The 17,161-nt window shown below is 40.1% G+C and overlaps 1 protein-coding gene across 9 annotated transcripts in view; it reads right to left on the bottom strand.

Moving 5' to 3' along the window:
* CAGE1 (cancer antigen 1) overlaps nucleotides 1-17,161 on the bottom strand; it is a 55,321-nt gene that overhangs the window by 16,924 nt on the left and 21,236 nt on the right. For 6 of the 9 annotated variants that reach the window (XM_086706338.1, XM_086706341.1, XM_086706339.1 and 3 more), the window contains exons 10-11: nucleotides 2,642-2,746; nucleotides 1,947-2,017 (exon numbers count right to left, since the gene is read on the bottom strand). In XM_086706338.1, coding sequence (XP_086562464.1) covers nucleotides 1,947-2,017; nucleotides 2,642-2,746 — 176 coding nt within the window. Of the gene's footprint in view, nucleotides 1-1,799; nucleotides 1,859-1,946; nucleotides 2,018-2,641; nucleotides 2,747-17,161 lie in introns of those variants that run through there. The other 3 variants (XM_025916940.2, XM_086706345.1, XM_086706343.1) reach the window with 3 other exon arrangements.

Raw genomic sequence — 17,161 nt, 5'->3', positions numbered from 1 at the left:
AGCATTCAAGGGAATTTTAATAAGCATCCACAGTTGACAACCATTTTAGTAAAATTTATAGAACCCAGATGTCAAATCTATTTTTATTTTTTATTTTTTTAAATGTTTATTTATTTCTGAGACAGAGAGAGACAGAGCATGAATGGGGGAGGGGCAGAGAGAGAGGGAGACACAGAATCCTATGCAGGCTCCAGGCTCTGAGCTGTCAGCACAGAGTGCGACGCGGGGCTTGAACTCACAGACCGTGAGATCATGACCTGAGCCGAGGTCAGACGCTCAACTGACTGAGCCACCCAAGCACCCCAAATCTCTTCTTTAAAAAAAATTTTTTTTAAGTTTATTTATTTTGAGATAGAGCAAGCGGGGTAGGGGCAGAGGCAGAGGGGAGAGACAGAGAATCCCAAGCAGGCTTCAGATTGTCAGTGAAGAGTGTGGGGCTCGAACTCATCAACTGTGAGATCATGACCTAAGCCAAGATCAAGAGTCAGATGCTTAACTGACTGAGCCATCCAGGTGCCCCTCAAATCTCTTCTTGGCCACAAAGTGGATCAGTCACTTTTCTGAAATGTAAGTTCAAAAAAATTTGAATTTTAAAAATGACTGGGGCAAAGAAATGTGGCCAGAGTGATGGTTTGATATTGGTTTAGAAATATTAGGTTATTTGTTATTTCTATATTTCATGAGCCCATGATGTTTGAACATTGGCTGAGTTTTCTTGGTTACAAGCTAAGGAGGAGTCTTATTTTACTTGTCTTCAGTGTATAATTAACACTCCTTTCCTCTTTCAAATTTAAAATTTGTCAATGTCAGTCTGAAAAATGGGAAAATTGTTTTAACATTCATTCTGCTTAGATACAATAATAAGAAACAAAAACAAACTTCCCAAGGTACAAATACCCGAACTGTCTTTCAGTTAGTTATCTTGTGGTGAGTTAGCCCTATAGAAAGTTCACATGTGGGGTGTGCCTTCTATGTAAGAATGTGCCTTCTATGTGCCTTCTATGTAAGACCTTTTGCTTAAGCTTAGTGATAGCCAGCACAGTATAAATGAAATTGGGGGAAGGATGAAGAAACAGCATATGAGAAATGAAGATAATAAGTGAAAAAAATTTGCAGAATTTTATTTATTTATAAATGTTTATTTACTTTTGAGAGAGAGAGACAGCGCACATGAGTGAGCAGGGGACAGGCAGAGAGACAGACACAGAATTCGAACAGGCTCCAGGCTCTGAGCTGTCAGCACAGAGCCTGATGTGAGGCTTGAATTCACAGACTGTGAGATCATGACCTGAGCCAAAGTCAGACGATTAACTGACTGAGCCACCCAGGTGCAGCTTATTTTTTATTTTTATTTTTATTTTCTTTAGAGAGAGAGAGAGTGCCAGAGGTGGAGAGAGAGAATCTTAAGCAGACTCTGTGCTCAGAGTGGAGCCTGATGTGGGGCTCCATCCTATGACCCTGGGATCATGACCGGAGCCAAAATCAAGGGTAGGACGCTCAACTGACTGAGCCACCCAGATGCCTCAAGCTGAATCTCATTCTCATGAGAGAGTTTAGTTGGCACTTGATATATATATACATGTATGTTTCATTTGGTGTGCATTCAAAACTTTTTGTGAATAAAGTCTAAGCATTAAGCATTGCAAGGTTATTTTACCTGAACACCATGGAATAGCTCCTGAAATTTTTGGATCTTTCTCACTAAGTTTGTCACCGCCCCCCTCCCTGAAATCAAAGGGAGCTCTGAGAAAAGAAGATGAAAATCTGGTTATTCAAGTAGTCAGACATTGAGCAGACTATTTGATTGAAGAATGGCCTTTATTTATAAAAACTTCACATTTTTCCTCTTTCTAGGAGCCTAAAAAAATAAACTTGGTAAGGCAGAGAGCAAAATAAAATACCGGTAAATGTTTACAAAATTAAAAACTAAGCTTTTTTCAACTTACTGTACAATATGGGAGTGGGATATCTCAAGCCTTTGGTCAGCACATTCGATAATTTCTTCATATGATGTAACCTTGAAAAAAATAAGCCAAAAAATTATTCTATGATAAATTCTATAATTTTTATTTTTGTTTATATTTGCTTTTATAAAAATCTCTTCAGTTGAAGTTCAATTATGTGAATTTCATCAATAGCTTTACAGGAGGCAAAACATCTTCCTTACAGTTTGAAATCAGGAATATGAATAGAAATAGAATCATAAAGTACCTATTCATCATGCAGAAAGAGTGAAGTGTCAGAAAATGGACAACTGTAGTGAGTCAACTATAATCCAGTTGTCTTCCACACAAGTGGTAGATGTATCAGCTAAGGGTTAGAGCCTGTTTGGTTAAAGTTAATGCAGTTTTCAGAAGGTAAACTAGAATGTTAAGTTGAAAAGATCTACAATTACCCTCAAAATGAAGTCGTAATACTAAGACCTAAAATTGCCAACAGCAAGGGATAGATACACAGAATGTTCTTTGTTAGATGTCAGCTAAAAGGCTGATGGGAGCATTTTATAATGTCATTATGAAGTGAAAAGAATCAATATAAATGTGTTCCATCATTCTTCAGATCCTTTGTAGCACTAAAATTCTATTATTTTAATATTTGGCATAGTTTTTAAAGACAAATATTTCTATAAGAACATTTGTACCTTATTTATTAAGTTGCCTATGTATCTTTGATATTTGTCATTTTCTTCAATGAGTCTGTTGCAATGGTCTTCTTTTGACTCTAGAAGATTTCCTAATTTTGTGATCTATGGAGAAACATCAGTAAAAATACTAACCTGGAAACTGCCATGAAAACCACACATGGTTGCTGAGAACTAATGAGAACAGTAGCCTATACTTTATTTCAAGATTCTCTCTTTTTTTTTTTAAGTTTATTTGTTTTTGAGAGAGAGATAGCACTAGTGGGGGAGGGGCAGAGAAAGAGGGAGAGAGTGAGAGAATCCCAAGTAGGCTCAGCACTGTCAGCGCTGAACCGTAGGGCTTGAACTCACAACTGTGAGATCGTGACCTGAGCCAAGAGTTGGACACTTAATCCACTGAGCCACCCAGGTGCCCTTATTCCAAGATTCTCTTAAACCAAGCTGTATCACAAGTGAATTAATAGACACTAATCCTAGTTAGATTGCATTTATAACAGAGGAACAGAAATGATAATTTTATAATTTTATACTCACAATTATAACTTCCTCCAATTTAACATTATGAAAGACCTTTGCAAATAATTGAACATTTGTTAGTGAAAACGAACGTCTGCCCAAAATCTTCATTATCCTCTTTCCATTTATAACCAGTGCATTGATATATTTGCTCCCATCTGAAGTAAAGCACTGATGTCCCTGATGATGCATTTTCAGGTTTGATACATAGTCTCAACTTGCATAAATGACACCAAGTTTTTAAAAAGGCTCAGCTCAATGTATGTCATGTTCTGACCTAAGGTCTAATGTTTTACACACAAAAAACTACCAAAAATTTAATGTTTATTTTTAGAGAGAGAGACAGAGAAAGAGAGAAAGCACAAGTGGGGGAGAGGCAGAGAGAGAAGGAGACACAGAATCCAAAGCAGGCTCCAGGCCCTGGGCTGTCGGCCTAGAGCCTGATGTGGAGCTTGAACTCACAGACCCTGAGATCATGACCTGAGCCAAAGTTGGACACTTAACCGACTGAGCCACCCAGGTGCCCCCAAAATGGCCATCAACCTTCTAATGTTTTAGATATACTTACATGTCTGTAGTGAAATCCCATAGGAGAAGCAACAGCAAAACAAATTTGCTGCGGGAATAGCCACTCTCTTATTCTCTCTTATGTAAATAAATGGGGACAATACCAAATTAATGGTCCTATTCTTCTGACTACATACATTATTTAAGGTAGGGAGTACAGATATTATGATCTCAGTTTAACAGATGGAATCAAGGGGAAGAGAATCTAAAAGTTTTTGAAAGGATAGGTCTAGAAGTGGGGAAGACTAAAATCCGTATTGATCAACTATTAGCATAGGGCTTGGCTTTTCCCATTCTATTCCTTCCCTGCACTCCTCACCTGGAGCTTCAGGTATCTTGTGACCTCTAACTAAAGCAATGTGGAATTCTTTCTCACTTCTGTTTTTCATTTATAGACTTCGTGGCACATTTTGGATTTCTTTAATGGCTTTCAAGATCAAAGTAATAACTCTTTTAAATCTGCTGACTGAATTTTTTAAATTTGCTAACCTCAGATTAAAGAAATAAGAGCAAAATATTCCTTAAAAAATATTTGTTTTAGAGGTGAAGGAATAGCTCTCGTAAAGCAGTTTTTTGGATTACAGTGAAAAGGAATCAAAATTTTAAGTTTCTGCTGAAGTGTGTGTAAAGTTTAACTGCTTTAAGAGTATTATTGAGGGGCGCCTGGGTGGCTCAGTTGGTTAAGGGTCTGACTTTGGCTCAGGTCATGATCTCACCATCTGTGAGTTCAAGCCCCACATGGGACTCTGTGCTGACAACTCAGAGTCTGGAGCCTGCTTCAAGTTCTGTGTCTCCCTCTCTCTCTGCCCCTCCCATACTTGTTCTCTCTCTCTACCTCTCAAAAATAAATGTTAAAAAAATTAAAAAAGAGTATTATTGACATATGACAACACATATTTTTATTAAACAATTTTATTCAATTTATTAAATATATTTTATTAAACATTTATTATTTATTTTTATTTACCCATTTTGAGAGAGAGAGAGAGAGAGAGAGAGAGAGAGAGAGAGAGAAAGCATGTGCATGTATGATTGGAGTAGGGGCAGACAGAAGGAAAGAGAATCCCAAGCAGGCACCATCCTATCAGCATGGAGCCTGACATGGCACCTGATCCCATGAAACATGAGATCATGACCTGAGCCAAGATCAAGAGTTAGACGCTTAACTGACCAAGCCAGCTGGTGGCCCTAAATTGCACATATTTAAAGAGTACAGTTTGCTGTTTTCACATATATATACAACCATGAAGCCATCACCACAATCAATATAATGAACATCTCCATCACTGCCCCTCCTCTTGCCTTTTGGTAATTCCTCTTTCTTGTCTGCCTGTCTTCCCTGACTCCCCACTCTATGTGAGCCCTGGCAAATACCCATCTGCTTTCTGTCACTATTGACTGGTCTGTATTTTCTAGAGTTTTATAGAATAGAAGCGAACAGTATTTACTCTTGTCTGGCTCTTCTCACTCCACACAATTTTGAGCTTCATCTAGGTTGCATGTGTATCAGTAGTTCATCCCTTTTTCCTTGCTGAGTAGTATTCCATCATGTGGACATACCACCATTTTTTTATCCATTCATCTGTTGCTAGACATTTGAGTTGCTGTCAGTTTTTGATTATAAATAAAGCTGCTAGGAACTTTCACATCCAAATCTTTGTAGAAACATATGCTTTCGTTTCTCTTGGGTAAATACCTAAGAGTAGACCAATGGCAGGTGTATGTTTAGCTTTTTAATAAACTGCCAAAATGTTTTCCAAAGTGGCTGTACCATTTTACATTCCCATCAGCCGCATATGAGACTTGTAGTTGTTCCACGTACTCATCATTCCTCGGTGTGGTCAGTCTTTTTAACAGACACTATAATGGGTTATGTAGTGGTATTCATTGTGGTTTTAATGTGCATCTCAATGATGTTGAGTATCTTTTCACATATTTATTTGCTATCCATGTATTCTTTTAGTGAAGCGTCTATTAAAACCTTTTTGCCCACTTTTTAAGTTGGGTTATTTTCGGGGTGCCTGGGTGGCTCAGTTGGTTAAGCGTCCAACTTCAGCTCAGGTCACGATCTTGCCATCCATGAGTTCGAGCCCCGTGTCTGGCTCTGGGCTGATGGCTCAGAGCCTGGAGCCTGCTTCCGATTCTGTGTCTCCCTCTCTCTCTGCCCCTCCCCCGTTCATGCTCTGTCTCTCTCTGTCTCAAAAATAAATAAACGTTAAAAAAATTTTTTTTAAAATAAATTGGGTTATTTTCTTCTTATAGAGTTTGAGGGTGCCTTACATATGTTTTTAAGTTTTCTTTTTTAAGTTAATTTATTTGATAGAGAGAAAGCATGAGTGGGGGAGGCACAGAGAGAGAAGGGAAGAAAGAGAATCCCAAGCAGGTTCCACACTGTCAGCATGGAGCCTGATGCGGGGCTCGAGCCCACCAACATTAGATCATGACCTGAGCCCAAGTTGGACGCTTAACCAACTGAGCCACTTGGGCACCCTGGTGCTTTACATATTCTAGATAAAAGTCCTCTATCAAATCTTTGATTTGTTGGGCACCTGGGTAGCTCAGTTGGTTATGCATCTGACTTAAGTTCAGGCCATAATCTCATGGTTCATGAGTTCAAGGCCTACAACAGGCTTTACATGGAGCCTGCTTTGGATCCCCTGTCTCCCTCTTTCTCTGCTCCTCCCCCACACTCTCTCTCAAAAATAAACATTAAAAATATCCCTGTGATTTGTAAATTTCTCCCAGTCCATTGCTTGTCTTTTCATTAAAAGGTCAAATTTTAGAGTTTAAAAGAAATTTCAAAATAGAAATATTTTAGGGGCACCTGAATGGCTCAGTTGATTAAGCATCCAACTCTTGATTTCAGCTCAGGTCATGATCTCACAATTCATGAGATGGAGTCCTACACTGGGCTCTGTGCTAAGAGTGCGGAGCCTGCTCAGGATTCTCTCTCTCCCTCTCTCTCTCTCTCTCTGCCCCTCCCCTGAATGCACATTCTCTCTCTCTCTCTCAAATAAGCTTTAAAAAAAAAAGAAAAATTTTAGAAGACAGAATTGAATCATTGAAAAAGTCTAAAACATTTTCATGAAAGCATACCAAAAAGTATATGTAAAGTAATATTTAAATAATAAAGGGTGGAGTGGTGGTAACATTTTTCTTTTGTAAAGGAAGATACCATGAGATAACCTTGAATGTGATATTCGAATAATATTAATGAAAGGTGTCCTTTAATGTGTCTTTTCCTTGATGTCTCAGAGACACTGTAGCACTTCTGAGCTGAATGCTAACCTGAACCCACTTGAAGTCTCCACTAAAAGAAAGTAGATTTGGATGAAGTATGAGAAACTGAAGAGTAGTAAAGTGACTATCTATGCACTTGGCTTAAAATAGCAGGAGATCTAGACCACTGTGAGTCAAACCGATGATAGAGCTCCCATTCACCACATGGTTCACAGAGAAGAGGCTTCACTTGGCTCTATTCTGTCTGGCCCTAGATTTCTGGATCCATAGGTACTGTACCTGGTGCCACCACACCTCCACCCCATCCTCCTATCTGGTCGATGATTCTTGTGGCTTCCCTTCTAGGTCTTTCCCATGACATTCCTGCATGGTTTTTGGCCTTGTTTAGTCCTTTGATTTTGGCATCCTTTGTTGCGCCCAGTGAGGATCTCAGCCCTCACGGGGAAACTCCTCCCCCTGCTCCCCACCCCTCCCACCCTCCCTGGTCAGTCTCCATAACTAGGTGAAGGTAGAAGAGAAATCAGATTTGGGGACACATGAAATTGAAGAAAAAGCAAAAAAATCTTTAGATGGTTATCAGGCCTAGGAATATATACAATAACATTTAAAACTTTGTCTTGGAAAGCAGTTTGGAATCTGCATATAACAAACAGGATGTTATTTATTCTATCACAATTATTATTCTTTAAAATATAATGCATATGTTAAAATCTCTGTTAAAAGAGAGTTGTTAAACTCTGTATATATTAAAATCTGCAGGTGAGACTGTCCCCCACACACAATTGTAAAAACAGTATGTTAAAAAATGTTTCATCTTACTACAAGTATAAACTAAAAGGTCAATTGTTAGAAACATTTCAAGTGGTAATATTTGATGAAATAGCACCATTAACACACTGATATCTGTAAGGTAAAGTTAGTCTTTTGAAATTCATTTGATTATGTACATAAAGATTCACATGCATATTTATAGCTTTAAAAGCAGTAATGCCACTTCAATAATTTATTCTAAGGAAATAATCACAAATGAAAAGCCTCTCCATAAAAGCAGAAAGAACTCAATCATCCAATAAGGGGAATGGCTAAAAGATTATTGTATTTTCACTCTATGGAATATTATGCAGCCATTGAGAATTATATATAATCTATATACAATCTATAAGGATAGTATAGTAGCATATAAAAATGTGTGATATATCAATTAAAATTCAACAGTATATAGACATTATGATTTCAACTCTGCAAAGGTTTGTGGACAAAGACTCGGTATATCTGAAACGTTCTAGTGTGAGCTATGATTTATTCATATGTTAAAATACTACATAGGAGTGAAAATGGGTAAATGCAGCTACATCTATCACAAAAAAAAAAAGAACCTTACAGTTATAGGATTGAGGCCAAAAAACTTAGAAAAGGATGTACAATAAAAAAGATATGTAAAATAATAAAAGATATACAAAACAATACTGCACATTGTTTAAAGATACATATATATGCAGGAAATACAGACCTGCATGGTCAAGGTAAACATTAAATTCAGGATAATGGTTACCACTGGGTGGAGGGGACGAAAATGCAACTGGAGACAGCCACAGGGGGCTTCAACTATATTCACGTTTCATTTCTTTACCTGGGTGGTACATACAGGGTTATTTATTATATTAGTTTGGTGTGAAATATTTAAAATAAATACTTTTTAAGATCGCATCAGAGCCCTTGCATAAGTGGAGATAAGAAGTATCTGGAGGGTGCTCGAGGGCTGACAGCATTGCAGGGGCATGCTCTCTCATCTCCCCAGCACCTCCCTTCCTGTGGGGTCTGCCCACGTGTGCTGGAGCACGTGGTGCAAATGCAGACCTACAGCAGTGGCGAGGGGCCTTGCCAATGATCTCAAAGAGGCAGACTCCCAGGGTAGGGCTGAGCTAGGCAGAGTAAGAGTACCTGTGTCTGGCCCTATTCACAGGCCCTATACACTTGGCCAGAGTAGAGGAGGAAGTCCTCCTGGAAAGCTGCTTTCCATGCTGTGTGGACACAGGTACTGAGAGGTGAAGAAGCCAGCTGTCTGGTGGTGCTGGATGAGGTTCCCTCGGACCAGGTGTTACTGCTCAGTTATAAAGTCCTCCGGAGGAAGATTTCCTGGGTTGGGTCCCCTTTACAGTCCCCCTGTGTTCTAGATTTATGGACATAGTTCCAAGTTAATAATATATTAACTTGCCCTAATATATTATGAGGCACTGAAATCCACCCCCCCCCCCCCAAAAAATAAGGTCAATACCTCTTGTATTAGCTTTTTATTACTGCTGTAACAAATAGCCACAAACCTAAGTGGCTTAAAACAACAGAAATTTATTATCTTTCATTTCTGTAGGTTAGAAGTCTGGCAGGGATCTCATTTGGCTAAGGTCAAAGTGTCAGCAGGGCTGTGTTCCTTTCTGAAGGCTTTAGGGGAGATTTTCCAGCTTTTAAATGCTGCCCACGTCACTTGGCTTGTGGTCTCCTTCCCTCATCCTCAAAGCCAGCACGTTGCATCTCTAACATTCTTCAAGGTTGTAGCTCTCTCAGACATGGCTAGATGCATGAGATTAGATTGGGCCCATCCTGATAATTCAGGATAATCCACCTCCACATCCCAAGGACCTTGATTTAATCATCTATCTCCACAGAAGTTTCCTTGATTTAATCACAGCTACCAAGTCCCTTTTGCTGTAAGTGCCTAGATTTTTTATTTCATTAAGCGACACAAAATCTCTGTTGCTGTGTTGGGTGGCCATTGCTGTGCCTCCCACACGCCTCTGCGAGGATCACTGAGGCCTTCTATGATGAGAGGTACAAGTGGCCTGGTAATACAGTCAAGCTATTTGGTTCTACATAGTTCATAATTCCAGGTTTCCTAAGAAAAAAAAAATTTTTTTTTTTTTTGCTTACACTAACACTTTTTCCTCAAATGGGATTGTCTTATGCTCTGCTGCTGTCAACTTACAGAGAAAGTGTGTCAAGGTAGAAATAACGTTTAACCATGACCGTAAATATATCCGTCATTGTTATGAATGGCCTAGGAGACTGGGACATCTGAAGGCTGGCTGATTGATTAATTTCCCAATTCTTTACATGGTTTTGAGATTGAATACATATAGTAAAATATAAGTTAAATGCAATTAAATCAGAATGTACAGAACAAGTGAAGAACAAGATGCATACATGAAGACAGGTAAAACCTGCACTACAGAGCCATGCATTTGATACTGAACTTCCTGGCAGCTAAAGCAAAACTGACATCTGGCCAGTTACATGATTTGCATTATTCGTGTGATGAAAACACACCTGTTTCTAAAGAGAAGTTTTTCCTAGTAGGCCTGAGGCCTCAAAGGAGGTTCTCATCCACGTGGCACTAAGTGAAACAATAATCTCTCTGTAACAAATAGAGAAAGAGGTTTCCTAGGATTGCTAAGGGCATAACATGAAACACAACCTGGTAAAAGCAATCCTTTTGGAGGGCCAAGACAACATGTTTCAAGCAGCAGCTTTCTGCTAATAATCATGATCCAGGTTGTGACTCATTAAGCAGTGAAATGAATTTATGACCAACATGCACAAAAATGGAATAGAACAGAACAATAAAAACCCAGTGTTTCTTCTGTGCGTGGGGTATATGTGTATTTGACCAAGAAGTGAAATGGATTTTCTACTGTGGATTGCTCTGGGAGGAATGACAGGGCTGCACAGATAATTCTTCAGAGATGGAAGAGTTCTTTTTTTTTTTTTTTTTTTAATTTTTTTTTCAACGTTTTTTATGTATTTTTGGGACAGAGAGAGACAGAGCATGAACAGGGGAGGGGCAGAGAGAGAGGGAGACACAGAATCGGAAACAGGCTCCAGGCTCCGAGCCATCAGCCCAGAGCCTGACGCGGGGCTCGAACTCACGGACCGCAAGATCGTGACCTGGCTGAAGTCGGACGCTTAACCGACTGCGCCACCCGGGCGCCCGAGATGGAAGAGTTCTTAAGTTCTAGGTTGGTCAACAAATAGACTGATGTTATATCCTGCAACCAGGATCTGTCGTGCAAGTATTGCTTCTTGCACTGGCTTCACAATAGGATTTAGGAAAATCAAAACCAGAAAGATGAGGAAAGGGAGCAGAGTATCCCATGAATGCCCTGGGTGCTGGAGACGGCAAGGAAACAGATGGTAAGGTCAATATCTTCCTGTGGAAACTGAGGAGCAAGTGTTCTGCCCAACTGGATAGCCCGCCCATCTGTGTGACCTGAGTTCCAGTGAGCCCAGAATCTTCCTCGGGAGGTTGGTGGTTCAGTGGCAGAGAGGCCCACAAACTGTAAGGTTTACTCAAGGAAATACTGTATCCAAATCCAGGAACTGGTGGGTATATTTAATAGTTCAGAGGAACCATATGACATTGGGTTGTGACCGTTTTCTTTTGGCTTACTTAGAAAAGTTTTCCTAGAGCAGTAGTTTTATGCCTTATATAATATTTGTTTCCTTATTTTTAGGACTATAGGAGATGAATATGAAAATGAAGGAAATTTGCTACTTTCTGAGCATTTCCTTGAGAAGAAATAAACTTCTAAGACTACCAAAAGAATAAATTAACGTTTCATTTAATACAGTGAGTGTTACAGTAAAGTGGGATGTTTTAGAATAGTATTTCAGTTTTTAGTCTTCAACTATTATATAATTATGGTTACAGGATATCTTCTAGGGGCACCTGGGTGGCTCAGTTAAGCATTCGACTCTTGATTTCGGCTCAAGTCATAATCTCACAGTTGATGGGATTAAGCCCTCTGTTGTGCTGAGAGCACAGAGCCTGCTTGGGATTCTCTCTCTCTGCTCACACTTTCTCTCAAAATAAATAAGTAAACTTAAAAAAAAAGGATATCTTCTATAATACTAGTGTAAAAGTATTTTATTTTTATAAAAAGATTTTGGGGGCACTAAAATGGCTCAGGCAGTTAAGTGTCTGACTCTTGATTTTGGCTCAGGTCGTGATTTCATGGTTTGTGAGATCAAGCCCTGCTTTGGGCTCTGTGCTGACAGCATGGAGTAGGCTTGGGATTCTCTCTCCCTTGCCCTCTGCCCCTCCCCCTCCTTAAAAATAAATAAACTTAAAAAAAAATTCCTATTTTACTGAAGATGGGATCTAGGAGGACCCTGAAGAATCATTACAACTAGCCTAACTTGAACCCTAAAATTCATCACTGTTTTTTTTTTTAATATTTATTTATTTTTGAGAGAGAGAGACAGAGCACGAGTAGGGGAGGGGCAGAGAGAGAGAGAGACACGCAGAATCAGAAGCAGGCTCCAGGCTCTGAGCTGTCAGCACAGAGCCCCATGCGGGGCTCGAACCCACGAACCATGAGATCATGACCTGAGCCGAAGTCGGGCTCTCAACCAACTGAGCCACTCAGGTGCCCCATCACTGTTTTTTTTTTTAAATGTTTATTTATTTATTTTGAGGGAGGGAGGGACAGAGAGAGAGAGAGGAAGACAGAGAAGCCCAAGCAGGCTCTGCACAGTCAGCGCAGAGCCTGATTCAGGGTTTGATCTCATGAACTTGAACTCATGACCTGAGCCAAAATCAAGAGTCAGATAGGAAACTTCACCAACTGGGACCACCCAGGCACCCCTGAACTTCAGCACTGTTAACTAGACGCCTGTCTGTTCCCTCTGACTAAATCCCCACCTTTGGTGTACCTTATCAAGGGCTTCTAGGATCAGGATACATTTTGTACTTGACAGTTAAACAACCACAGTGCTAGAGCCAGTCAGTAGGCAAAGCTGGGGTCAAGGACGCTGTCTCAAGATGGAAGAGGTCAGGAGGTGAAACGAGCAACAAGAGGATCAGAATTGTGAAGAAGAACCAAAAGCAAGGGGTCAGAAGGGCCACAAGAGAAGCACAAGACAAAGGAGGAGAGGAGGTATGAGCCTCAAATTTAGCTCCAGCAGACCAAGTCTTGCTGGCCTAGAGTTCCTTAGAGAATGAGAAATGAGCCTCTTGGAGCATACTTCTGCACTTCAAAAACAAAGAACACAACTAAAACTCTTTATTTGGGAAAATTCCAAACACATACAAAAGTAGAGAGACTAGTATAAATGAACCTCCATGTTCCCAGCACTTAACTTCAACAACTTATCAACATTTTCCATTGTTTTTTCATCCGTTTTCAACCTCCCACCACCCCAACTTGGCCAGCTTTTCATTTCCCTGGAATATTTAAGAACTTTTTTTAATGTTTATTTATTTTTGAGAGCGCCAGTGGGGCAGGTGCAAAGAGAGAGAGGGAGACACAGAATCTGAAACAGGCCCCAGGTTCTGAGCTGTCAGCACAGAGCCAGACCTGGGACTAGAACTTATAGGCAAGATCATGACCTGAGCCGAAGTTGGACTCCCAACCAACTGAGCCACCCAGGCCCCCCTAGTTTATTTTTAAAGTTTATTATTTATTTTTGAGAAAGAGATAACATGTGCACACAAGTTGGGGAGGGGTGGAGGGAGAGGGGGAGAAAGAGAATCCCAAGCAGGCTGTGCACCACCAGTGCAGACCCTGACGTGGGGCTCAAACTCACAAACTGTGAGATCATGACCTGAGCCGAAATCAGACGCTTAAACAACTGAGCTACCCAAGTGTCTATTCCTAGGGTATTTTAAAGCAAACCTAGACATCCTATTAATTCATTCACACATACTTTTCAATATGTATCACTAACAGATCAGGGCTTTAAAAACACAGTGATATCACTATTTCATTTAGTAAAATTAACAATAACTTCTTAATATTATATCTAGACTGTGTTGATTTTTCTGCTACTATCTCACAAATACCTTTTTTTTATTTAAAAAAAATTTTTTAACATTTATTTATTATTGAGAGACAGAGAGAGACAGAGTGTGAGCAGGGGAGGGGTAGAGACAGGGGGAGGCATAGAATCTGAAGTAGGCTCCAGGCTCTGAGCTGTTACTGGGAGCCCCTCACAAATACCTTCTTATAGGGGGTTTGTTCAAATCAGGACCTGTACACATGGGTGTCACACACTCACTGCATTTGGTTGATTAGTTTCTTGTCTCCAAACTCCTTTAGTCTATAATCGTTATTCCTTCGCTTCCTTCCTTTCCCTGTGTCCAGTGTTGACTGATGAGAGTTTTTCACATTCTGCATTTGTTATCATGGTGTCATTTAATTCATCTCTTTATCTACTGTCAAGGTAGTTAGGTCTAGAAAGCTGCTTTCGGACCCAGCTGTTTTGCTGAAAAGGCTTCATAGATGCTGCTGTGTGTGTCCTTCCTGTGGCACGTCACAGGGCACAGGCATGTGCGTCTCCCCTTTAGTGAGGTTGACATTAATCAGCAGGCTCAGGTGGTTGTCAGTCTGACCCATTCACTGAAAGTTCCCCTTCAGTCTTTTAAAAAAATTTTTTCATGTTTATTTATTTTTGAGAGAGAAAGAGAGACAGCATAAGCAGGGGAGAGGCAGAGAGAGAGGGAGACACAGAATTGGAAGCAGACTCCAGGCTCTGAGCTGTCAGCACAGAGCCCGATGCGGGGCTTGAACCCATGAACGGCAAGATCATCAACTGAGCTGAAGTTGGACGGTCAACCAACTGAGCCACCCAGGCACCCCACCTCAGTCTTGAATGTAGGGTTTGGGCAGCCATTAGAATTGCTAGGAAAAGATGCCTCTTCTCTTCCGCTTTTAATAGCTTACTTTTCCAGTGAAGAGTTGTCCCTTCCTCATCAATTATTTGGTCTGAGACACGGTTTGCACAAGTAGGCCACAGCACACTTTAAAAATGACATCGTGGGGCGCCTGGATGGCTCAGTCGGTTAAGCGTCCGACTTTGGCTCAGGTCATGATCTCGCAGTCTGTGATTTCGAGCCCCGTGTCAGGCTCTGTGCTGATAAGTCAGAACCTGGAGCCTGTTTCAGATTCTGTGTCTCCCTCTCTCTCTGACCCTCCCCCATTCATGCTCTGTCTCTCTCTGTCTCAAAAATAAATAAACGTTAAAAAAAAAAAAATGACATCGTGTATCTGACATGCTTCCAGTTGTGTGCTCTTTCTCCTTCCCAGCTTCCCACTGCTGGGAACATGAAGTTCCCTCACAGTATCTTCTATGCTGAAGCAGAGAAACTACTAATGAACTTACTGAGGGTCTGCTCTCATCCCTCTATGGTCGGACATAACCAGCCATTCTCCTTCACGAGGTGTTCCATGACTCCCCCACCTGGACAGCATCTGGTCCTCCTCTGGACTCCTCATTCAACAAACATGGCCTCTGACAGATGCTAGTCACTGTATCACTTTTTAAGAAATTTCTCCTTTGGGGCGCCTTGGTGGCTCAGTCAGTGAAGCACCCAACTCTTGATTTCAGCTCAGGTCATGATCTCATGGTTCGTGAGTTTGAGCCCCATGTTGGGCTCTGCCCTGTCAGTGTGGAGCCTGCTTGGGATTCTTTCTCTCCCCCTCTCTCTCTGCCTCTCTCTGTGCTCTCTCTCAAAATAAATAAACTTAAAAAAATTCTCCATTACCCCTTATGAATAGTTATTTATGTTAGAAGTGGACATCAGGGGGTTGCCTGGGTGGCTCAGTCAGTTAAGTGTCCAACTTCAGCTCAGGTCACGATCTCACGGTTTGTAAGTTCGAGCCCTGCACTGGGCTTTGTGCTGACAGCTCAGGGTCTAGAACCTGCTTCAGATTCTGTGTCTTCCTCTCTCTGCCCTCCCTCCTTTGCTTATGCTCTCTCTCTCTCAAAAATAAACAAACACTAAATTAAAACAAAAAGAAGTGGGCATCATGTTTGATTTAGCTCTCTGTCTCCAGAGTGACTACAACTTTTATTTAGCCTTTTCTGGGAAGTCAATAATAACTTATTAAATTAAAAAGTTAATGAATTACAAGAAACTTTTGAGCCCATTGGACTTTTTCTTCTCTCTTAAAGATGAATGGTTATGCTATGAATTTAGTGCAGAATGCCAATTTTTAATAATTTAGAAATATTATAGACTTCTCTAATTAATCACTATTAAAAAACAAATTACATTAATTAATCACCTTTTCATTATAGTAAAATCCAATTGGATTGTAATTCTGTAACTATCTAGATACCAAGATCACATTTTCACTTTTTTTTTTTTAAGTTTATGTATTTATTTTTGAGAGAGAGAGTGAGTGTGACCAGGGGAGAGGCAGAGAGACAGAGAGAGAGAGAGAAAGAGTCCCAAGCAGGCTCCATGCTGTCAGTGCAAAGCCTGACTCGGGCCTTGAGCTCACAAATTGTGAGATCGTGACCTGAGCGGAAATCAAGAGTTGGACACTTAACTGACTGAGCCACCCAGGCACCTCACATTTTCACTTTCTTATAACATATTTTTCATGTTTTATCTTTATTTTTTTCTAGCTTTATTGAGATATAACTGACATATAATACTGTGTAAGTTTAAGGTGTACAACATATTCGTTTGATACACTTCTATATTGCAAAATGATTATCGCCACCACATTAGCTAACACCTCCCTTAAGTCACATGATTACTACTTCTTTTCTGTGGTGATGCCTTCATCTTTAGATGGCATCTAAAGTAAACTATAAGAACTATTTCCCAAAGTACTCCTAAATCATAGTTGTTATAAACAGCTATTGATATACTGATATAAAAATGATGGTAGTGGGGTGTCTGGCTGACTCAGTCAGAAAAGCATGTAGCCCTTGATCTCAGGACTGTGAGTTCGAGCCCCACGTTGGGTGTAGAGATTACTAAAATAAATAATGTGCAAAAATATAAATGTGCTTCAATCGCTGTGAAAAATAGCACATTTTTTTTATTTCTGCATTTTGAAAAAATAAATCTGATTACTTTAAACAGTATCAGGTAGGACAATATGTAAAATTTCAAAACCTGAAAGTACAAACTTCAATTCTATACTCTTGTGGTCAAATAATACTGCCACAGTGCCAGTGTAAGACCATTTTAATGAACAAAGTTTTTGAAGGTTGATAGTTTTTTTTAAGTTTGATTCAAAGAATCCTTTATTTATTTAATTACAAAAAATTTTTTAATGTTTATTTATTTTTGAGAGAGACAGACAGAGCATGAGTGGGGGAGGGGCAGAGAGAGAGGGAGACACAGAATCCGAAGCAGGCTCCAGGCTCGGAGCTGTTAGCACAGAGCCCTATGCAGGGCTTGAACTC

The sequence above is a fragment of the Puma concolor genome, chromosome B2 (genome assembly GCF_028749965.1).
Source record: "Puma concolor isolate L17-30 chromosome B2, mPumCon1.1.hap2, whole genome shotgun sequence".
NCBI classification, from domain to species: domain Eukaryota; kingdom Metazoa; phylum Chordata; class Mammalia; order Carnivora; family Felidae; genus Puma; species Puma concolor.
Note: the sequence above shows the minus strand (reverse complement) of the source record. Positions and strands in the feature narration are given on the sequence as shown.